General features: G+C 44.5%; 2 protein-coding genes across 3 annotated transcripts in view; one reads left to right on the top strand and one right to left on the bottom strand.

Annotated features, from left to right (window-relative positions):
- LOC123760314 (fas-binding factor 1 homolog) overlaps positions 1–24458 on the bottom strand; it is a 77468-nt gene that overhangs the window by 39232 nt on the left and 13778 nt on the right. The window lies entirely within an intron of this gene.
- Positions 1–24458, top strand: part of LOC123760315 (seminal metalloprotease 1) — a 38703-nt gene that overhangs the window by 5367 nt on the left and 8878 nt on the right. Inside the window, exons 1-5 of one of the 2 annotated variants that reach the window (XM_069338331.1) lie at positions 5940–6083; positions 22347–22807; positions 23205–23311; positions 24069–24165; positions 24329–24458. In XM_069338331.1, the coding sequence (XP_069194432.1) occupies positions 5974–6083; positions 22347–22807; positions 23205–23311; positions 24069–24165; positions 24329–24458 (905 nt within the window). In that variant the 5' untranslated portion in view covers positions 5940–5973. Of the gene's footprint in view, positions 1–5939; positions 6084–22346; positions 22808–23204; positions 23312–24068; positions 24166–24328 lie in introns of those variants that run through there. The other variant, XM_045745893.2, reaches the window with a different exon arrangement.

The following is a 24458-nucleotide window of genomic DNA, read 5'->3' as shown; positions in this document are numbered from 1 at the left end:
ATTGGGGTTGATAAAAGTGAGGCTTGCAGGTGCAATAGGAAAAATCTTCATTACAAAGCGAAGTAAAAGACACACACACACACACACACACACACACACACACACACACACACACACACACACACACACACACACACACACACACACACACACATAGGTGGGGAACAGGTTGTGGAAGCAAACTCTATTCATACTTTTAAAATTAGGTATGATAGGGAAATGGGACAGGAATCATTGATGTAAACAACCGATGGCTGGAAAGGCGGGATCCAAGAGCCAATGCTCGATCCTGCAAATACAAATAGGTGAGTACAAATAGGTGAGTACACACACACACACACACACACACACACACACACACACACACTTACAATTATATGTGACAATTATGTGTCATATAATTGTGTGTCACAATTACAATTATATGACACAATTATATATGTCATATAACTGTGTGTGTGTCTCATCCGGAGCCTCACGGCTGAGTGGACAGCGCTCGGGGGTCGTAGTCCTAAGGGCCCGAGTACGAGGCAGAAACAAATGGGCAGAGTTTCTTTTACATGATGGGTCTGTTCACCTGGTATTAAATAGGCAAATAGGTAAAAAAAAAGCTTCATACATATCTTCAAAGTATAACCAATAAATTGCGCTGCAAATCATACGCCAGACTGCTTGTTGAGGCGACTAACAGCCTGTTTGACCCAGCAACCAGGAAGCCTGATAAGAGACCGAGCCGTGGGGATATTGATCCTCGGAATCACCTCACGGTAACCTCAGACAGAATGTATAGCCGTGTGGGGGCGGGGGCTGGTCCCCCCCCTGTCAATCAATCAATCCCTGTCAATCAATCATCAATCCTCCCTGATTGATTAAGGTAAGTAATGAAGACCTTAGTAATAAGCATATCTGTCACACCTGCCTCCCGCCACGCCATAAGGCTGCCTCCATCCCCCAAATCACAGTCAGGTCTCTGTATCACTTGATTGATAAAGATTAAGCCACCCAAGAGGTGGCACGGGCATGAATAGCCCGTAATCTGTATCACTTGATTGGTCCCCACCACAACCCACCCACCCCCACCCTGCACGACTGCTGTCCACTACAATCCAGGGCCCAGCTATGTTTGGGTACACAGCGGAAGGTTTCAAATGTTAGATGTAATTGTTAATCTAAAAATCTTCGCTGAAGTCTGATTAAGATCTTTTGTGATTCTGTAGAGCTTTTTTGCGCTACCGCTCACACGATGAGTATAGGGTGCACAATGAACTACCCCTCACAGGATGAGTATAGGGTGCACAATGAACTACCCCTCACACGATGAGTATAGGGTGCACAATGAACTACCCCTCACAGGATGAGTATGGAGCGCACAATGAACTACCCCTCACAGGATGAGTATGGGGTGCACAATGAACTACCCCTCACAGGATGAGTATGGGGTGCACAATGAACTACCCCTCACAGGATGTGTATGGAGCGCACAATGAACTACCCCTCACAGGATGAGTATGGGGTGCACAATGAACTACCCCTCACAGGATGAGTATGGGGTGCACAATGAACTACCCCTCACTCGATGAGTATGGGGCGCACAATGAACTACCCCTCACAGGATGAGTATGGGGTGCACAATGAACTACCCCTCATACGATGAGTATGGGGTGCACAATGAACTACCCCTCATACGATGAGTATGGGGTGCACAATGAACTACCCCTCACTCGATGAGTATGGGGCGCACAATGAACTACCCTTCACAGGATGAGTATAGGGTGCACACTAAACTAATAGCCTTTGGCAGCCACAATGAAAGGCAACCAGGTATGATGAGGTGGCTGCAAAAGGCGCCCACTCGCCAGCTATGTTACCCGCTCAAACTTTGTGTCGGCTCCACCATTAAGTATGAAGTTCTATTCTTCACATTAAGCTCGTGAATTACGCTAATATAGTGTAGGAGCGTAGGAGTAAACAAATGCTGAGGCAGAGATGCTGAGGTCATGGTGCACAGTAACCTACCAGGAGGGCGTGATGTAGGGGTGTGGGTGCGCGTCCCCCCCTCTCTCTCACACGGGGCGGGACAGATGGAAGCTACACGCTGTGTAATCATTGTGCTGCAACGATTTCTTGTGAACTCTGCTCGCAGCCTTGAACTTATAGCTGCAGCTGGAGACCACCAGGATTATACCATGCGGGTGGTTTGGTCACACCGTCGTCCCGAGCAGTGATTCAGTATCATCCCGACCACCCCACTGTGTGGTTGTGCACCCCGAGGTCCTCCTGCTGGACTTGTCTCCTGGTCCCTTAAGTGTCTTCTGTTCTTATCCTCTGGCAACTTGTTTGTACTGATAGGTCTGCTGGTGGGTGGGACCTCTCCCACTTGGTCTCTTGGGGACCTCACTATCTCCTGGCAGTCTGCGTGCACAATTCCTAATCGTGGGCAGCGGCTTTGAAGAAGTATAAGACACCGTCAGACTCTGAAGAAGTAATCACATCCCTCACCGCGAACACGTCCCATGAATATATAATTAGAGAAGCTCGCGGAGGACAATATACAGCGAGGTGTTACAGCGAGCGAGGTCCGGTCCAGCAGAGGGCGACACCCCTGCTCATAGTGGCTCCATCATTAATCAACGGGGACCACATTCATCTTAGGTGCGTGGGCCGACTATATGCCAGTCACCCCTGCTGCTCTTGGCCAGCCTCACTCATTCTCTGTTATCAAATTTAATTATTACTCGTGCGGCTCTGTGATTGGTTACTTGCGATAGTTAGTGACTCTTTCAAGTAGGTAATTTATGCACCTATTTATTTCTTAAATCTATTGCACTTTCTTGTATGTGTTTATTTGAACGTTAAATAAATAGGAAGTGATGTGGTATTAAGTGGAGAAAGGACACAGATGGTGATCTCACCAGTGGTGGTGGTGTACAGCTGGTGATCTCACCAGTGGTGGTGGTGTACAGCTGGTGACCTCACCAGTGTGGTGGTGTACAGCTGGTGACCTCACCAGTGTGGTGGTGTACAGCTGGTGACCCCACCAGTGTGGTGGTGTACAGCTGGTGACCCCACCAGTGTGGTGGTGTACAGCTGGTGACCTCACCAGTGTGGTGGTGTACAGCTGGTGACCTCACCAGTGTGGTGGTGTACAGCTGGTGACCTCACCAGTGTGGTGGTGTACAGCTGGTGACCTCACCAGTGTGGTGGTGTACAGCTGGTGACCTCACCAGTGTGGTGGTGTACAGCTGGTGACCTCACCAGAGAAAGTAGGACAATTAGCGACAGCAGGAAAGGCAATCAAGTCCAAGAAATACAAGGAAATACTCATACCCCGTGCGGGGTATGAATTGCAAGTTGAATCCAATGAAAAAAATAAGTCAAGGAAACCTCCTCCATCCAAAATATTCCGGCCAAATATGATAAATAACTCTTGTGACAGGAAAAAAAAAATAAAAAAGATAGGCTAACAGGTTGGGTTAGATTACGAACCATTAAGTAACGAACGTACTAATGCACTGGTCGGACAAACCGGTCAAAATTCGAGCCGAAACCTGAGACGGCGAGACAGAGGGATGAGATATTTCCCGTGATTGACAGTTTGACCTGAATGGATTCCAGTTTGAATTCATCTCAGAAACCGGTGGTCTTCATAGAGAGCGATGACTCGCCTATTATTTTTTTTTTCAATCTATAAGAACAGCTTAATTTTATTTTTGTAACACAGATGTTTATTTATTTATATGCTTGTATGTGGTATTTATTTCATGGGAATTGTTAGTATTGTTGGTGAACAATCATTACGAAAGAAAACTTCGACTGTATCGGCCAGCAAATAGCCTGAATTTATAGGTGGTTGCTTATAGTGCTGGAACTTAAGTTACAGTTAACTAAGTTGTAGCTTAGGGAATGGCCAGTTGGTCGTCAACAGTTTTGACATTTGTATTCAATCTTCGTGGTGTTGACAACACTGTCGAGCACATGGGTAGCCTAGCGACAGTGTGCGTTGTGGGTGGTGTCTGTACATTGGTACATATTATATATAGATATATATTATATATAGATATATATTATATATATATTATATATATATATATATATATATATATATATATATATATATATATATATATATATATAATATATATATATATATATATTCTTATTTACGAGGAACTTAGTGACAGCGCTGTTAATACAGTTACTCGCGGAATTAGTTAAATAAAATTAAATATGCACAATAATAACCTCTAATATTTAGTCCACCGCCATTGGCCTTGACTATCGTACGTCGTCAATTCTGGGAGTGAATTAACTAAGGTAAGGTAATTTATCAGGAGAAAGCACTAAGCCAGTATGACTTCGAATCCCAACCCGTGGACGGCGGCATCTTGGTCTGGTTCTCCATGTTCTCGTACAGCTTTATCTTTTATAGCATAATTTGTTGATTAAATCCCATATGACGACATTATTGGCCTTCCTGGCCTGGTGGTGTCCAACAATAATGCTTCCCTCTCGTAGCCCCCCTCGGGCTGGTTGGCACTGGTGCCTGGAGGACGCTGGCCCTGGTGTGACAGTGCTGTAGTTGAGGCAATTTATATGTTTGGTTTCCATAGCTAATGACATGTCTTTGTAATCTAAGTTTTTTGTCATTATATCTGTAATTGTTAGGCTTTTCGAGGTCCCCCCCACCTAGCCTTCCCTTCCCCTCTCCCCTCCCCCCCACCCCGGGGCCAACAAGTTACCTTCCTCTGGATACAACCCGTTCTCAGACCATCCAGCTGTCCATTCCATCCAGCGGTCGACCCCAAAGGCGCATTCATCAATTGTTACTTGCTGTTCATTCAAAACAGGAATTTTCTCAAATATAAATTAATATTATAATATATTAGCATATTGTGCGTATATAGGTATAGGTTAGGTTAGGTGTTTAGGTTCTGTTGGCGATTATTTGTATTTGTAGTACGCGGGTGAAGCATTTACAGCGTTGTGGCTCGAACAAAATTCGTCAGTGAAGCACTTGTTCCGGAAATGTTCGAACGTCATCAGTTGCGAGTCGTGTGTAAACTGTCTTTCAATCATAAACAGGGGGTTTGGCGGGTGCATGGAATGGATTTTGGGTCTTTGTTTAGAGGACGGGCTGCTGGATACAATCCTGGGGAAGGTGGGTGAATCTGAAGCATTATTATACTACTGAACCCAGTCCGTCCTCATCAACAACTCCAAATGTTCATTCCATGCAGCCGCCAAACCCCGCTTGTGAAGGGAAAAGCTTTACACACGACTCACAACGTATGACGTTCGAACATTTATTGAACAGTGTTTTGCTGACGACCTCTGTTCGAATCCCAACTCTTGTAAATTCTTCACACACATACTACAAACACAAATAATTGCTGAAAGAACCTAAACACCTAACGTAACCTACGCCTAAATATTCACACTACGGTAATATAATAATCTTAATTTATATTTGAAACAATCCTATTTTGAATGAACATGTTAAAAGTGATGCCTGAGTCTTTGGTGTCGGCCACTAGATGGCATAAACCAGACATTCCAAGTGTAAAGGTGTAATCAACACCATGTGTTATTCAGAATAAGATCAGTCAATCGTTTTACATTTAAGTTCACTATTCCTGTTGGCACCAGAGACAATAACGGGAAAGGAACGATATACATTAATCACACCTTGCCCAGGATTCGAACCGAAGCCATATCTGACTTACGAGGCGATTGATTTAACTCCTTGAGTTACATGCAGCTCACTGAACCCACATTCGAATTTGCTTATGAAATAATACTTTAATTATTATGTTAGATATACCTTAGTTCACATTAAAAGTTTGTATTGACAATAATCCACATTAAACCCTCTCATACCTTGAGGGGGTTTATACCTTTGATAAAAGGTATGTGACTATACCTTTGGAAGAAAATATTTACAAGAGAGACGAGGCTGCTGACCCCGGCTCAAGGATGGGCAACCTTTGGGCTGACGGCTTCAGCACACTATCTGACGCCCAAGAGTCCAGGGCTTCCATCACTATTCAGAGGACATCTGCGCCTGATTCGTACAGGACCTGGAGGTGTGTTTGTTCTTCGTCACTGTCTTAAGCCCTTACAATCCCTTAGCAACGTATTCGCAAACGGAAAGTGACTATTCTATGGGTTGAATATTTATCTTACATTAGTCAGTGCATTGTAATTAAAATGCGCGATATGCAAGTGGTTAAGCTTGTGTTAGACGAGTTGGACACAGTCGCTGCTGACTTTGTCATTAGGATATATTTGCAGACCTGTGGTCCCGAGTGTCTGTGTACCGCTGGCCTTTACCTTGTATGTCTTGTCCGGCTGGTGTGTGTGTGTGTGTGTGTGTGTGTGTGTGTGTGTGTGTGTGTGTACTCACCTATTTGCTGGTGTGTGTGTGTGTGTGGCATACAGTGTAGGAAGAGCAGGGAGAGCCATCCATGGTGTCCAGAGGCCCTGGGGGTAGAGGTGTGTGTGTAATGGGTCCTCACTATGCAGCACCTGATTGGGCTTCCATGACCAGCCCTGTACACCACGACCCCTTCCAGTCACCCCTTAAGTTATGATCCTTACCACTACTCAGTAGTTATATAATGACCTTAACTCACAGCCCCTGCTACCCTACCCCTAACACCGTGCCCAATACCCCCCACCCCCTCCCCACCAACCTTAAATGTCCCCCCACCTTACCCTACTCGGCCACGACAGGAGAAAACCTCTTCAATCCAGAACTCCAGCGAGTCCACAGAGGAGGTATGGAGGCCCCAGCTGGTGCCCTAACCAGGTTTCATGTGCAGGCGGGCTATTCGTAAACCTGGTTGTGGCACCATCTGGGGGACTCCGAAGTCCCTCGGTGAACTCGGTAGAGTTTTTGGGTTGAATAGCTTTTGTCTTGTCGTGGTGGAGTGGGTTGAGGGACGTCTCTGATGTTCACCAGGATGGTGGTTAAGTTACCCGTCTGCCTACAACTTATTTTCTTTATATTATTTATGTTATAAGCAAACCAAAATAATGTATCAAGGTTTTATATCTACTTATAAAGAAAGATTTTAATTATAATTTTTAATTTAGGTTGTTAGGGACAGGAAGCCTGTATATTATATATATATATATATATATATATATATATATATATATATATATATATATATATATATATATATATATATATATATATATATATATATATATATCCTGCCCGTGAATTCAACACAGGGTTCCCGACTGCGAGTCGGGAACGAAGCCAACTACGGTGTACTGGCCACAGACACTAAAGAGTGTTGTTTATCACTATAAGATGAGCAGCTACGGCGCCAGGCGTGGAGCGGCTGGTGGCGGGAAGACCAGCAGCTTCCCCGTGTGACCAGCCACCATTTAATATACGGAGAATTGTTTATATTCTTCCATATATAGACCCGACGCCTCGCTCTCTCTCTCTCTCTCTCTCTCTCTCTCTCTCTCTCTCTCTCTCTCTCTCTCTCTCTCTCTCTCTCTCCCCTGGGAGTTCCCCAGGCAGGCCGTCCTTACGACTTCATATAACATTAAATTAAAAGATCTGTCTCGTCATTAATTATATTTACTGACAGTTCTTGTCTCTTGTCGTCCTCGTTTATTCAATTTACAATACATGTTTACACTCTGTGTCTCACTCACTGAGTCAGCCAATGGGAACTTGGTGGGACTCTAGTTGCCGTCACTCACTGTGACGATTAAAAATGGATATGGTTAGTGTTTGAAAATAAATAGGCAAGGACTGGAAACAGGGTTACAGGTGTGCTGAACGCATTAAGAAGTAGACTATTCCCTGGGTAGGGTTTGACGCCTGGGCCCCGACCCTTCCCTGTGCACCCGTGCGCACCCAACAGTAATAAGGAACTTGGATGTAAAACCCGACACGGAAAAGGTGAAGGAATTTAGTTATAGGAAAATTTTAAGCGCAGACAGGACCAGGGCAAGAGAATGTTGTGTATAATCAGGAGCTGCCTGGAATAGGGGCATTAGACCCTCAGCTGTGCTTTTGTTATTGCGCATTGCCGCCAGGCCCTTACACCATGGTCCTGAAGCCCAGCCCTTATACCAAGACTGCCGCCAGGCCCTTACACCATGGTCCTGAAGCCCAGCCCTTATACCAAGACTGCCGCCAGGCCCTTACACCATGGTCCTGAAGCCCAGCCCTTATACCAAGACTGCCGCCAGGCCCTTACACCATGGTCCTGAAGCCCAGCCCTTATACCAAGACTGCCGCCAGGCCCTTACACCATGGTCCTGAAGCCCAGCCCTTATACCAAGACTGCCGCCAGGCCCTTACTCCATGGCCCTGAGGCCTAGCCCTTACACCATGGTCCCTGATGCCCAGTCCAATTTGTAGACCCTGCTGTTCAGACCCTGTAGTACAACCCAGCGCTAATGATCCCAACCAAAAACATCACACAATTTGCAGTTAGCATCACAGAGGCTTGTGCGAGTCGCCTCTCGTGAAGGCGGCCTCCTGCCTGCCTCAAGATCTTTCTTTCACTGGTGAGGCTCATAAATTCTTCCATTGTTGTTGAGGTGATGTTGGTGGGATGTTCCAGGAGGTCGCTGCGGTATTTCCGGCTCGTGGGAGGGGTTCCAATGTGTTGCTGAAGGCATTGTTGTTACTGTAGAACATCTTGTTTTGCTGAGATGTTTCTTTAGTCTTGGCGAGTTCTCTCACTCACACATCCTTCATGTTGTGATTGGTGAAGAGTTCTCGCTTTTGTTGTGCATTGATGAATTTTGTTTTGTTTTAGCGTCGTACTTGAGGTAGGTGAGGAGTGGGGGAGCATGCGGCCTATTATGGTACTCGGCGCGGCCTTCGACACCAGTTTAAATTAATGAAACGTATGTGTAAGCTTGTATGTGACATATATGAATGTATAACACAATGAGCGGCGTTATGAAATCTTCGCTAAGTCAAACACAGCTGTATGTGTGATGTGTTTGTGTTTTCATGTGACGGAAGGTATAGCTGGCCTCCTGTAGAGGTGCTCCTCGATACTGACAGTGTTCTTCTCGAGGTAGTAGATGATACTGACAGTCTCCTCAAGGTAATACTTGATACCTACCTGCTACTACTACTACTTGATGTATTATTTTGATTTCCTTCTTGATCTTGCTGTAGAGCTGTTCAGCTTACTGTGGTCTTTTAAGTTTTTGCTGGGTGTGTTATCATGGTGCTTGGAGTCTTAAGGAGGGAGGCTTCCTACAGGTCAAGGGCCGCTAGCCTGCAGGAGTCAGGTATCCTGCTGCGTGTTGGGTGTAATCAGTGAGGATCAAGGTGGATGGGTGCATGTAGACCCGCGGTGGCCCCGTCTCTAACCTCCTCCTGGCCTCGACTGCTTCTCCTGGCCCCGCCAAACCCTTCTGGCCTATTCCGACACTAGTGAGAACATTCTATCCAGGCTGTTGTGAATGGTGATGAGAGGGATGTCAGGTGTTAAGGAAGCCTCAGCGTATGAAGTCGTGAGTTGCTTTTGGTTCCTTTTCGCTGGCCTGAGACACCGAGTTCCATGAGTTAGCTCCAGTGTCATACCTTCATGGCGTCCGGGTATGCTAGGAGGAAGGGCGGTCACATACGGCATTGTTTACTACACATACAAGACTTGATAATGAACAAATCCACAAGGACCGTGACGAGGATTCGAATCTGCGTCTGAGAGCATCCCCAGACGCTGCCGTAATCATTTGATGCATCACGCAATTGTGATTTCTGTTTGTAAAGACTTGCTAATGGTCCAGGACGGACCAAAACATCGTCTATTTCCTTTATTTTCAGATCTGTGGGTTGGGTTGTGTTATTTTGAGCTTTGTTATTGTGACTTACTGTCTGATGACGATTAGTCTGTGTTAATGAAATATATAATTGTACATGGATTGTATGTCTAAGTTGGTTAAGGCTGAGTGACTATATGTCTTAAGTGGGATAAGACTTGGGTGATTGTAAAATGACCACAAACCTGTTACTTTGACATTAACTGTTGCTTGATTCTATTTTATGCGGAATATAACTGGTTGGTGCTTCCGTGCTCAGGGGTCAGGTCCCCCCCTTGCAGGCTGGGGTGGATGGGGGGGGGGGGTTCTGTGTGATTTATGTATGAATTCATAGAGACGCTGTGAGATTTCAAGCTTATCTCAAGCACTGTAAAGCTTATCTCAAGCACTGTAAAGCTTATCTCAGGCACTGTAAAGCTTATCTCAAGCACTGTAAAGCGGATCTCAAGCACCGTAAAGCTTATCTCAAGCATCGTAAAGCTGATCTCAAGCACCGTAAAGCTTATCTCAAGCACCATAAAGCTTATCTCAAGCACTGTAAAGCTTATCTCAAGCACTGTAAAGCTTATCTCAAGCATTGTAAAGCTTATCTCAAGCACCGTAAAGCTTATCTCAAGCCCCGTAAAGCTTATCTCAAGCCCCGTAAAGATTATCTCAAGCACCGTAAAGCTGATCTCAAGCACCGTAAAGCTGATCTCAAGTACCGTAAAGCCTATCTCAAGCACCGTAAAGATTATCTCGCTGATCTCAAGCACCGTAAAGATTATCTCGCTGATCTCAAGCACCGTAAAGATTATCTCGCTGATCTCAAGCACCGTAAAGATTATCTCAAGCACCGTAAAGCCTATCTCAAGCACCGTAAAGATTATCTCGCTGATCTCAAGCACCGTAAAGATTATCTCGCTGATCTCAAGCACCGTAAAGCTTATCTCAAGCACCGTAAAGCCTATCTCAAGCACCGTAAAGATTATCTCGCTGATCTCAAGCACCGTAAAGATTATCTCGCTGATCTCAAGCACCGTAAAGCTGATCTCAAGCACCGTAAAGCCTATCTCAAGCACCGTAAAGCCTATCTCAAGCACCGCAAAGATTATATCGCTGATCTCAAGCACCGTAAAGATTATCTCGCTGATCTCAAGCACCGTAAAGCTGATCTCAAGCACCGTAAAGCCTATCTCAAGCACCGTAAAGCCTATCTCAAGCACCGTATAGCCTATCTCAAGCACCGTAAAGCTTATCACCCCGTCAACCGCAGGGTGAACGAGAATAGCCTGAGGACGGGATCTGTGTAAAAAATATACAATTTGCGTCAAAAGACAAGCACAGTTAGATATGCGTACACTAAATGGATGGGTACATGAACGCGAGACTGGCTATAAGGTGTTGAGTGTGATTGTGGTTGACAGGTGGGCCCCAGGACGGCCCACCCCTTTAATCCTCTCCCTTATATGTCACTCACCACTTTGCCGGACCTCTCCAGCGGGTGGAAAGACTAGTGTTTGTGTTTGTCCTGATGTCCAACAAAGTGTTTGTTTTGTCCTGATGGCGTGGGTCGCAAGTTATCGTGGCGGCCACAGGACGTCGTCAGTCGAATCGACTTGAGAATGGTCCAGGACGGACTGAAACGTCGTCGTCCCTTCCCCTTCTAGTGTGTGGTCTGGTCACCGTCGTCAGGTCGTCTAACATTCTTCCTGGTGAGGTTTTATTGCTATGTTTACATAGTCTTAAGTATAAAGAAACTCAGAGATGCATGTTGGCCGGTCAGTTCTGAAGACCTCGACGTTTGCTGGTATAGGAACTGACTGAAGTGATTTTATTTTCTAGCCTGAATCTCTTCCAGTACGATATTTATTGTGGTAAGGTTTCTGTACTTGGTAGAGTGGTCGGGCTGGTGGAACACGGGTGATCTGTACTTGATGACAACTTGGCTTTCAAGAAGTCAAAGGTTTGATTATTCTTAGTTCATGGATGGTTTTCTTATCTGTATCTTCTAATGACTGGGCAGCATTAATGATTGATGGACTATGACTCTGAAGTCCTTCTTTTCTTCAGTGCTGTGATACCGCATCATTAATATGCTTACTGTAGTGTGGATAATCATATCTCTCTCATAAATAATTGTGCAGTTTTTAATGCTGAAAACATCTGACAGAATTTTGATCATTTGTGAAGGTCATGAAGGATATTGTGTGAGATAACAATTGTCACTTCTCACCTTCCTGTGTATTGTCGTCCACAAGTGTTAGATGTGGCTGATAATCTAATCATCGATGCCTTTGATGTGGATGACAAAGAAGATGGTTTTAAAATGGAGTCTTGTGGCACGGCGCCCACAACATTGTCTCCAGTTATATTCTACTCTGCTTATGACACTTCTTTACGTTTTTTTAATAGTCATTTATTCCTCCATTCCAGTATTTTCCAAGTAATTCCGAGTGCTTGTAATTTTGATCCAATTGTTCGTCTCTCATTTCGTCATATGGCTGTGAGAAACCATGTCTCCTCGCACACTACACTGACTGGCACATCGTGCCCTTGAAGATACTGTCACTGGATGTTAACCAGACCACATACTAGAAGGTTAAGGGACGACGACGTTTCGGTGCGTCCTGGACCATTCTCAATCGACTCGAGAATGGTCCAGGACGGACCGAAACGTCGTCGTCCCTTCACCTTCTAATGTGTGGGTCTGGTCAACATACTTTAGCCACGTTATTGTGACTCATCGCCTGTCATTGGATCATATGTTCTGTCGCAACTGATATTTTTGACCGCCCTTACACGATGCTCTGACGACCGCAGTATGGAGATCCCTGAGGTGGGTGTTGCCGCGGGCGCCGCCTGGGCAGCACTGACACCAACGCCTCGGGCGGGAAACCTTCCCGGAACGTAGACTCCGCCGTGAGGCAAGCCTCCCACACCGGCTATAATGATCACGTCCGTGTAATTGAAGAAGGTTCTTTCTTGGCTCAACTTCAGAGTGGATGAACTCTAGAGGTATGGCATCATCATAACTATATACTGTAGCTTTAGCTGGACGACGGGATTGCCTCTGTATTCTCTCATAGTACATGACGTTATGGTGATTAGCCTTTGTTCCTTGACCGTGTGACGGGGTGAAAGGTCGAGGACATCACAACCTATACCTTGTTGTCTGCTGCCTTCAATAAAGTCTCAAATGATTATCTCAAGCACGATGCAACGCCCAAGAATGTGAATGAAGGCAGCCCTATTTGTCACAGCCACAGCCCTAGTTGTGAGGAGTGTCAAGTGAGGCAGGTGTAGAGTGAGGCAGGTGTGGAGTGAGACAGGTATGAGGTGAGGCAGGTGTGAGAAAAGTCATAGAGGGGGTGAATCATATGTGTAGAACTGTAGTTGTTTGTCTCAATACTTGTTGTATATTATACCTTTTCCAAGTGTTTGGTAGGTTCCTCTGTTCCTTATGATCTGTATATCTTTGCGGTGGACAGCACGAGGCTTTAGTTCCCTTCCTTATTATCCAGGGCGATACCTTGCCGTGCCCCGGAACCTCTTCTTGGGTCGAGTTGTTCCAGCAAGAGCTTCCTTATCTCTGTTTTGCGTCTCATGATTTACGAAGTAGCTCCTCCTGCTTCACCTTAGTGACGCCATGGCATCTTGAGATAATTTACGTATCTCGTTATTGTTAAATTGATATGACTGTCCCCTTGGCACGTCAGTATTTTCTTACGTAAGTTCTCTAAATCATCCGATTGTGTCGATGAATGTCTTGGATATGCATACTTGTCTCGCCTAGACATCCGGACACCGCTCACTGTCTCTCTCAACCAGCTATATATCTTTCACAGTGGAAGCACATTATATTATATTATATTATATTATATTATATTATATTATATATATATATATATATATATATATATATATATATATATATATATATATATATGTATATATATATATATATATATATATGTCGTACCTAGTAGCCAGAATTCACTTTTCAGCCTACAATGCAAGGCCCGATTTGCCTAATAAGCCAAGTTTTCATGAATTAATATATTTTCTTTAATTTTTTTCTTATGAAATGATAAAGCAACCCATTTCATTATGTAAGAGGTCAATTTTTTTTTATTGGAGTTAAAATTAATGTAGATATATGACCGAACCTAACCAACCCTACCTAACCTAACCTAACCTATCTCTATAGGTTAGGTTAGGTTAGGTAGCCGAAAAAGTTAGGTTAGGTTAGGTTAGGTAGGTTAGGTAGTTGAAAAGCAATTAATTCACGAAAACTTGGCTTATTAGGCAAATCGGGCCCTGCATAGTAGGCTCAGAAGTGAGTTCTGGCTACTAGGTACGACATATATATATATATATATATATATATATATATATATATATATATATATATATGTGTGTGTGTGTGTGTGTGTGTGTGTGTGTGTGTGTGTGTGTGTGTGTGTGTGTGTGTGTGTGTGTGTGTGTGTGTGTGTGAATCACGAAAATTAACACGTGATGAAAAATTAATGACAGTGTCAGACCACGGAGGAAAAATTGAAACGAATTTCCTTAAGTACTTTCGTATTTTAATAATACATCTTCATACCTTCTGAAGATGTATTATTAAAATACGAAAGTACTTAAGGACATTCCTGTGTTTCAACATTTCCTCCGTGGTCTATAAAATTATAATTGGATGTAAGGGTGTAATGAACGATAAGTTTTCATCAGGAAATTCATGGGTAAAAGTAGTTTGAAAATTGGATAGATGATTTATAGAACAAATTACTGGACAAGATCTACTAGTTGACGGGAAATTATTTTCAAGGGGTTCAGTTCTTTCCTCTGCCTTTGTTTTATGTAGTTGGAAATATTTAAGAATGAACTTTGAATTACTCTCTATCTTACCTTTGAAATCTCTTTTGGGTTTTCCCTACTTCTTCTTGCTTAAACTGATGCTTTTAACTGATCACACTGTGCCTTATAAAGGGGGGAACACTGTTATGTTCCAATCAGATGTTTAATTGTGTTTGTCATTTGGAGTCGTCGTTATTTGATCTAATTTGTCATCTAGAGATAATATTAACGTTTGAGCTATCGCCTGAACTGCTTGATATCTGCATTTCGAGCAGAATTAACATAGAATGGAGTATTACTGTAGATAATGGACAGTAAGTGGGATGCTACACTGAGGTATTTTGAGTATGATAAATTATGCATAGTTCTTGATCAGGAGTTCCGTATTTATTTGCATAACATAATTGCATCTTATGTGAAGAGTTATTGATACTTAATGTCAAAGAGACACTTTATTGATACTTTGTCAAAAATACACTTATTGATAACGCGTGCTAGTGTCTTTGCAAGAATTCACTACTTTCATATCAGCGTAAGTACTCCTTTAACAATCCATTGTATCTTCTTGTATATTAATACATAAATAAATCTTCTAGAGACACTTATTGGTACTAGAGACATGGTTCTTGCTCAAGAGCTAGAGGGGGGGGACCTCTCGTGGAAGAACCTCGTCTTGTCTAGTGTTGGTGTACAACCCGTTCTCGCACTTTCTTACAGTCAATATTGACTTATTAAATACGTGCATATATGACATACTATACATACTAGTTTAACTTGAAAAGCTTCATAGAAAACACCGACCTTACCTAACCTTCTTAGTATGTTAAGATAAGCATCTTATTGCTTCGTAATTATAATTATTACTTAACCTATACCTATAATAGGTTAAGTAATAATTGTAATTACGAAGCAAAAAGATGCTTATCTTAACATACTAAGAAGGTTAGGTAAGGTCGGTGTTTTCTATGAAGCATTTCAAGGTAAACTAGTATGTATAGTATGTCACATATGCACGTATTTAATAAGTCAATATTGACTATACGAAAGTGCGAGAACGGGTTGTGGTGTACAGTATTATGTTAATCACAAGAGCACACTGAAATGTTTGGAGAGTGTTTGGCACTTTACAACTTCGTGTCAAGGGGTTGTGTGTCTGGCGAGAGTACTTCTCGTAGTTCACAGTTTTCCTACTTCGGCTTCTTGTGGAGGCAAGGGTTTAACAGAAGGTGTAGTTGGTATTAACAAGATGTTAAATATATCAACACGGAATATAACACGGAATAATTATATTTTATTCCGCTAGGGGAATAAAAGTAGAGTACGCCACCAGGGGTACTCTACTTGTTCTAGTGCAGTTCCGAGTCTCGCCACCAGGGTACTCTACCTGTTCTAGTGCAGTTCAGTCTCTCGCCACCAGGGTATTCTACCTGTTGTGGATGGCGGCGCGGCAGGAGGCACCAACAGAGGTGTGAAGATAAACTCCACACAGTGACACGCCTATATTTACTGCTAACGGTTGTCTGGCATACTTATAGTCCAGCTCCACCTTGTACTGTTGGCTTTTTATATATATATAAATATAAGTAAATGTAACGCTGGGAATTTTCTCTGACAGTTACTGTACTCCATGATACTGTATCAACGTACTATAGACCACTCGGAATTCGCGTTTCATTTACCAAGGGAGCCGGTCGGCCGAGCGGACAGCACGCTGAACTTGTGATCCTGTGGTCCTGGGTTCGATCCCAGGCGCCGGAGAGAAACAATGGGCAGAGTTTCTTTCACCCTATGCCCTTGTTACCTAGCAGTAAAATAGGTACCTGGGTGTTAGTCAGCTGTCACGGGCTGCTTCCTGGGGGTGGAGGCCTGGTCAAGGACCGGGCTGCGGGGACACTAAAAAGCCCCGAAATCATCTCAAGATAACCATGGAGTTTCTTATTACTGAATAACCGTCGGCACAACTCTGAGAGAAGCGTCCAGAAACTTACTGGCAGAGTAATTGACAGTCAAGAATTCATCTCTGGCCATCTACATGATACGAAGCCATTATGTTAAGCATCGGAATGCGCGCACCGAAATTTGTGGCCGACAATCTGAATAACGAGTCGAGCAGTATGTATTGATCTTCGGTGTTCGGTATTGATCGCACAACATGAACAGCATCAACGAGAAGACAGCAAGCAACTGCATCTTGCGCTGTCTTGAGACGCGTTCTTACCATCACATAGAGAGCCAAGATTTACACTACCCTTCTGCTTCCTTTGGAATAATAATGGGGTAATATAACTAAGAATAACACCCCCCAGTACCAATGTGCCTTTTTAATCTTTCGTGAGGCACAGAGTCAAAGGCTTTGCTAAAGTCAGGACATATAGCATGTCACATTCCTTGGTTAGTATAAGGGTCTGTTCACCAGTACCATGATTTTACACGTATCATGATGGTAAATACTTTTTTTTTGCGAACAAACGCAACAGTTGAGCAATTGCACAAAAGGTTCTTGTTCTTCGTCAACAAACGAGTTCTTGCTTTTATCGCCCTGTAAAATATATTTACATCCGAGATGGAGTGTCTGCTGAATACCGGCACCGCCACTTACGACTTATAGACGACCTCTTATAGTAGTAAGCCGCCCCCTGTGGGACGACTTACGACTTATAGACGATCCCTTACAGTGGTAAGCCACCACCAAGGGATGACTTACGGGTTACAGAAGACCTCTACCACTGGCAAGCCACCACCAAGGGATGACTTACGGGTTACAGAAGACCTCTACCACTGACAAGCCACCACCAAGGGATGACTTACGGGTTACAGAAGACCTCTACCACTGGCAAGCCGCCACCAAGATACGACTTACAGGCGACCTCCTCCATCTTGACCACAATACAAAGACCACCTGGAGACGTGTTTTCCTGACCACTCGTGTCGCCTCTTCCCCCCAATATGGCCAGACAGACAAGCCCATGTTGTTCTGACCCTCCCTTCTCCAGCTCTCTTCACCCCCCCCCCTCCATCACGCCCTCAGATCTTCCTCCCTAATCAACCTAGGGCGATGCAACACCTAACACCTGTTTCCCCCTCCCCCACTTTCCTTACTCCTCCCCAAGGCTTTAAGCCCCCCAACCCACTGAAAAAACTAAATCCCACCTGATTCATCTTCATTCACACCCGACCAAAATAATCCAATACCCCCGATCCCAACGCTCTATACATCTCCCGAACCTCCACACCTCACCCAGTACACTCCGCAACATGCTAGCTCCTCTCCCAACTCTCCAAGCCTTTCCCATCCCTCTCACAACCTGCAGAGTGTGAGAGGAGGACGAGAGATGGGTGGGAGGCTCTTCATCCCTTGCGGTGGACAAGGGGGCCCCTTTTGCCGGACAAGAGCCCCCTTGCGCCGGACAAGAGCCCCCTTGCGCCGGACAAGAGCCCCCTTGCGCCGGACAAGAGCCCCCTTGCGCCGGACAAGAGCCCCCTTGCGCCGGACAAGAGCCCCCTTGCGCCGGACAAGAGCCCCCTTGCGCCGGACAAGAGCCCCCTTGCGCCGGACAAGAGCCCCCTTGCGCCGGACAAGAGCCCCCTTGCGCCGGACAAGAGCCCCCTTGCGCCGGACAAGAGCCCCCTTGCGCCGGACAAGAGCCCCCTTGCGCCGGACAAGAGCCCCCTTGCGCCGGACAAGAGCACCCTTGCACTTCTCTGGCCACGTCACAGTCCTCTCCTCGCTTCTCTCAACCTACAAAACTATGGCCACTTACGACGCTGTGTCACCCAGCAACAATACCGGATCACTAGAGAACAATAGCGGTTCACTAGACAAAAGTACCGGGTCACTCGGCAACAATACCGGATCACTTGGGAACAAAGCGGGGCCTCTGCTACCAGCCCGCATCCTGTCTGGCGCCAACACGCATCCTGATGACCCGAACCTCACAACGTGTCAACATTGCTCACCAAACCTGGTTATTATCTTCACCAAAATAAACACCTTTTGATCTCCTGGTGTCCATTCCCCGGCCATTAGCGGCACGCGATGTGAATCTTGACCCTGGAGGCGCGGCAAGCTAATTTGTTTTGCTATTTTTAATACATATGCTCATAGTCAGTCTGGTTTCCTGAGGTGACTGACCTTGGCAAATGTCAGGAGTGCATGCAACCGTTAATCATTTGATAGTTAATCATCTGACGGTTAAGGAATCTCAATCTCACAACCTAAGAGGAACCAACCCGTTCTCGCAAATTTAATAAGTCAATATTGACATTAAATATGTGCATAGGTGACATACTTAACATAATAGTTTCCCTTGAAAAGCTTCATAGAAAACACCGACCTTACCTAACCTACTTAGTATGTTAAGATAAGCATCTTATTGCTTCGTAATTACAATTATTACCTAACCTATACCTATAATAGGTTAAGTAACAATTGTAATTACGAAGCTATAAGATGCTTATTTTAACATACTAAGTAGGTTAGGTAAGGTCGGTGTTTTCTATGAAGCTTTTCAAGGGAAACTATTATGTTTAGTATGTCACCTATGCACGCAACTAATAAGTCAATATTGACTTATTAAATTTGCGAGAACGGGTTGCAGGAACAGAGGTGACATGATCATTTCATACAAGATGCTGTAACTGGATTGTACCCGGATGAGGTTCTGGGAGCTATTCTACGCCCCAAGCCCGGTCCGGGGCCAGGCTTGACTTCTGAGAGCTTGGTTCAGCAGCTACTGGAGAATACAAAACAAGTCGGGCAAGGACAGTCTCTGTAAGTTAAGAGAAAGAAGGACAGGAGGACACAGGAGGACCACCAGCAGCAGCACCAGTAGTACCACCACCACCACCACCACCAGTAGCATCACCATCACCACCACCACCATCACCACCACCAGTAGCATCACCATCACCACCACCACCACCACCAGTAGCATCACCATCACCACCACCACCACCAGTAGCATCACCATCACCACCACCACCACCAGTAGCATCACCATCACCACCACCACCACCACAAAATATAACTCTCTAATCTTCAATTACCGGCAGGAAAACATCGACATAATATTTCGATAAATCGCTATTAGTGAGTCTGGCGCGTGTGTAGAGAGGCGGGCCTGGTGTTGCCTCTGACAGGTTTATGTGTATGTGAGAGAATATACATGGCAAGTGCAGTCCGAACAAGTAGGCAGGCAGCCAGGCGGTAGTGAGGAACCACCCACTACAACCACCAATTACTGTATCCCCCCCCCCGCCCCGCCCCATCTATAACCTTTCTAACAGTGACTAATGGGAAAACTGAGATCTAACCATTTATGCCTCGCCTAGTAACTTTGTTGTGGTATAATTTATCGAAGTCTGGCCTTCAAGAGAGCAGAACACCCATTTTCCCAAAATACCAATCAACCACTTTGAACGGAAAAGATATTTTCATTTGAGCATGTTAAAGGGATGGCTTCCTCTTCCTTCAGAGATGTGGACAGACTGAGGGAGAGCAAAGGAAAAGGTGAATGTAAGGAGGAGGGAGAAACAGAGTCATAGAGAGGCGGGCGCAGAGGGTTAGACACTAAGCGGATGTCAGGCTAAGAAAGAGAAAATGGAAGTAAGGTATATGTGGAAACAGTGAGGCAGAATTAGGAGGTTCAAAAAACCGATAATATATGTTAGGAATTAATAATAAGGGTAAATATTAAACATAGGTTAGAAACACAAGAGAATGTTGAGAAAAATAATACGAAAATAAACTGAAAGGAGAAAGCAAGGGAAGGAAGAAAAGAAAACGGATTCATAAGGTAAACAAACCTATACCATAATGACGTTAATGATTTGAAAACGGAAACTGCGTGAAAGTAGATCACTTATAGGGACATATTGCACGGTAAAAAGTCGCATTATTCCTGACTAACAACAAAAGCCCAGAAATTCAGCACTGACCCAAAATGAAAGCTAGCTTTTTTTTTTTTTTTTTTTTTTTCTTTCTTTTTAGCAGGGATAATCCTGCGCGGGCCCTAAGCCTCTGGCTGGCCCACTAAGTGATGCTTGTTTCTGTTTTACCTGGGCGGAGGATGAGTATGTATGACTCGTATGGTCGCTTCAGTAAGATTTTGCCATATGTGTTTAACAACTTCCTCTGCTCTGTTGAATCGAAGGTGAAATCTTAACGGGTTTGTAACTGTGCACTGTGTTAGATAATGTTCCAGTGGTCTGTCGGGCATTTCTCCACAGTGTTGACATTTCCTCTCACCTTCCGGAACCCGTAAGCCTATTTCCCATGCACATGGGTATCCAAGCCTGATGCGATGTAAGTGCACTTCTGTTGTTCTACTGCCCCCGTTCATCAAACTAAGTGGTTCGTAGTTGGTTGAATTCTTGTACCAACCCGCAGATCCTGATGTTGCAACTGCTGTGTTGTGGTCACTGTACATCTTTCGCATTGCTCTGTTTCGAATCACTTTCTTCATCTGGGAGAGACTCTGTGGTATGTAAATGTCTACATTCCTCCTCTTAGTAGCAAGTTTTGCAGCTTCGTCTGCAAAGTCATTACCTAATAGTCCCACTTGACTTGGCACCCAGTTGATAAGTACCCGTCGGCCTTGTCGTTTGAGAAAGCTAGCTAAACATAAAGGAATTACTATGAATTTATTAGCAACTTTTGCTAGAGTCAAGGGTTACAATTCAACCTGTCTTCTTACAAAGAACGTCGCTTTTCGGTCGTATGCGTTACATAAGGCCAAAAATTGTCGTACTAGAAAATGGAAGCGGCTGACGAAAGTGATGCACTGTTCCGTTTCTGTTTAGGCTCCTCTGGTAGGTTAGGAGAGGACACTTTACAGTGACCTTGAGTTGGGAAACTTTAGGAGGACTGTATAATTAGCTCTAGCGTATCATACTGCGATGTTCAAATTACCTTAAGTTTGTAACCGTTACGTTAAACGTCTATGCTTGCTGGAACGTTCTGCAATGAAATAGATGACGTAGAATATGAATGCATTATCGAGGCGTGCCGGGATACTTGTGCATGGTAGTCCGCCGTGGCTAGGTAGTCACCCTTGGTAGTCCGACATGGTTGGCTGGTCGTACATGGTAAACCAACGCGGCTAGCCACCCGTGCAGCGCCACACACCACTCAAACTCCTGTGGTTGATTGTTAAATAATTCCCTGAACTATATGTTTAACAGATCTCTCACCCTGTCCATGGAGGACAGAAGAAAATGTATATATGCTGGTTAGCATTGCAAATGTGTGGCCACGTCTGTGGTAGAAAACAAATAAAATTAACTTGCCTCCGCCATACACGTTTGTCATATCATGTCGGCCACCTGGGAAACTCGTCGGCACTTCTAGACTAACAAGTGTAAACACTCGCAGCTACATTTCTTACGTGTGTATTTTTATGTCCATTTTTATTCCGTATTTTGAACTATTGTTATAAATCCAACATCTTATATTTACTTTTCACGGTTTGTCCTCCATAATGGGTACAACTATCAATGATACGTCTTCACTCGCTTGAGTAAACAGCAGTCTTTAAGTTTACAGGGAAGCAAGGCGCAGGGAACACTTCGTTTAATACTTTATATACATGTCTGTACTTCACAATTTATATTAAAATGTAATCACCGAGGGAAGGTACCAAAAAAAGAGACTGATCGTAAGAGTTGATTTAAGTATTGTGTCTCTCCCCCAGGGCCATGTGTCGTAGTGTGGGCGTCGTGTTGATGGTGGTGTGTGGCCTGGCTCGCGCCCTCCCACAAATGCCTCCAGCTCAGACCACCGGGCAAAACTACGTGGCCAGGAGCGACCATATCCTCCACCACGACCACACAACCAGACTCGCCCAAAACAACAGAGAAGACAACTTCACCACTAACGCCTACAAAGCTGGCAAAAGCCACGCCTCCAGAAACGCCTACAGTGCCTCAGATAAACACAGTATCAGAGAAAGTCACACTTACAGAGGTGCCCATTCGACAAGAGGAGCTCACGTTACAAGAAGCGCCCACACTAGGAGAGGCACAGACGCCACCAGAGTTAGGTCTACAAGCACCCTAAAAGTGGCCAAAATACGACGAACGGAGCCAATTTTGAGGCTTGATGAGGTGGACCGTAATAAATTTCCCAACATTTCTGACTATGTGTTGCAAAACGGTAAGTTCTTCTTGCTCTCTCTCTCTCTCTCTCTCTCTCTCTCTCTCTCTCTCTCTCTCTCTCTCTCTCTCTCTCTCTCTCTCTCATGAGTTACACAATGGCAGATATCTCCACAACAGACAGTAAATGCAGACAACAACAAGACTGAAATACAGAAACACATCACGTTCTACTTCTCATCAACACCAGCAATGTTAGTTAACTAAGACCACCTTCCACTAGACCACCACCAGGATGTAAGACATGCTGGTCACCCTCCCAGTAAGGATATACATGACATTCATTGCTAATCTTCCCAACACAGATATAATAAATCCCTTACGTAAGCCCTAGATTAATATCTCTCACAGATTAATATCAACATAAAGCCAGTGAATATCTCTTTCACTCAACACAGTACAGGACTACCCGCCGGAGGCTCAGAAACTGCTGCAGGAGGACCACCAAGATCCCGAGGTGACCGGAGGCTTCTTCCAAGGAGACATGGCGGGACTGACCTTCGAGGTGAACACAGAACACACAGTAATTCTCACAGTTGGTGAAGCAGCAGCAGCAGCATACCCTGTTGTGCAGACGAGGAGTCACAATAACGTGGCTGAAATATGTTGACCAAACCATACACTAGAAAGTGAAAGGACGACGACGTGTCGGTTCGTCCTGGACCTTTGTCAAGTCGATTGAGAATGGTCGTCGTCCCTTCACTTTCTAGTGTGTGGTTTGGTCAACATAACTTGTGTTTGTAACAGTTGACGTGAGAGTAGTTGAAGTAATGGTAATATTTGTTGGAATAATTGTAATAGGTGAAATATCTGTTGCACTTGGAGTAGTAATAATATCAATATGTGTAGTAAGAGTAGTGGTAGTAATATTTATATTACTTTTAGTGCTTGTTGAAGTAGTGTAAAGTGGATGGGTACGTCTTGAGGGGTTGTGTTGATGGTGAGGCAAGTAGTGAGGGGCTATAATTGTATTAAAAGTGTTTTGTAGTAATATTAATATTTTGTAGAAGATAGTAATATTGGTATAAATGATTAGTTGTGGTGGTGGTGGTGATGATAGTTGTGTTGAAGCAGTGATGGTGATAGTGGTGACTGAAAAAGTGATGGTGGTAATATTGAGTGAAGGAGTGATGGTGGTAGTGGTGAGTGAAGTCTTATAATCATCACTTAATCACCTAAGCATCAATATATTTCGAGATACAGTCATTAATATAATATTGACCTGACTGGCCAACACCACCGTCTGCCCCCCTCCCCTACAGTTCCTGGGGTCGACGCGGGTGGGACTGAATTGGAACGTGTTCCCGGAGCGCCGCTGGACCAACGCTACTGTGCCTTATGTCATCAGTGACCACTACCGTGAGTAGGTGTTCCCGCTTACCCTAGTCTACCCTACACTCTCACAAAGTGCTTGTCAACTCATTACCTTCATGGTGGGTGACCTCCCCATGCCTAGATATCAGTATATGGAGGGATTAATCAGTAATAAATCTGTGTTGATAATTGTCGACTTGTGTTACAGTGCCGAGGGAGCAGGATATGATCGAGCGAGCGGTGGCAACCATCAACTTTATGACCTGCGTCAAGTTTGTCCCGTGGGACGGAGAGGCCCGCGACTACGTGCTCTTCTGGCCAGCCAAAAAGCCTGCGGG

Source organism: Procambarus clarkii, chromosome 39, assembly GCF_040958095.1.
Source record: "Procambarus clarkii isolate CNS0578487 chromosome 39, FALCON_Pclarkii_2.0, whole genome shotgun sequence".
NCBI classification, from domain to species: Eukaryota; Metazoa; Arthropoda; class Malacostraca; order Decapoda; family Cambaridae; genus Procambarus; species Procambarus clarkii.
The sequence above is the reverse complement of the archived record's forward strand: the minus strand, read 5'-3'. Positions and strand labels throughout refer to the sequence as shown.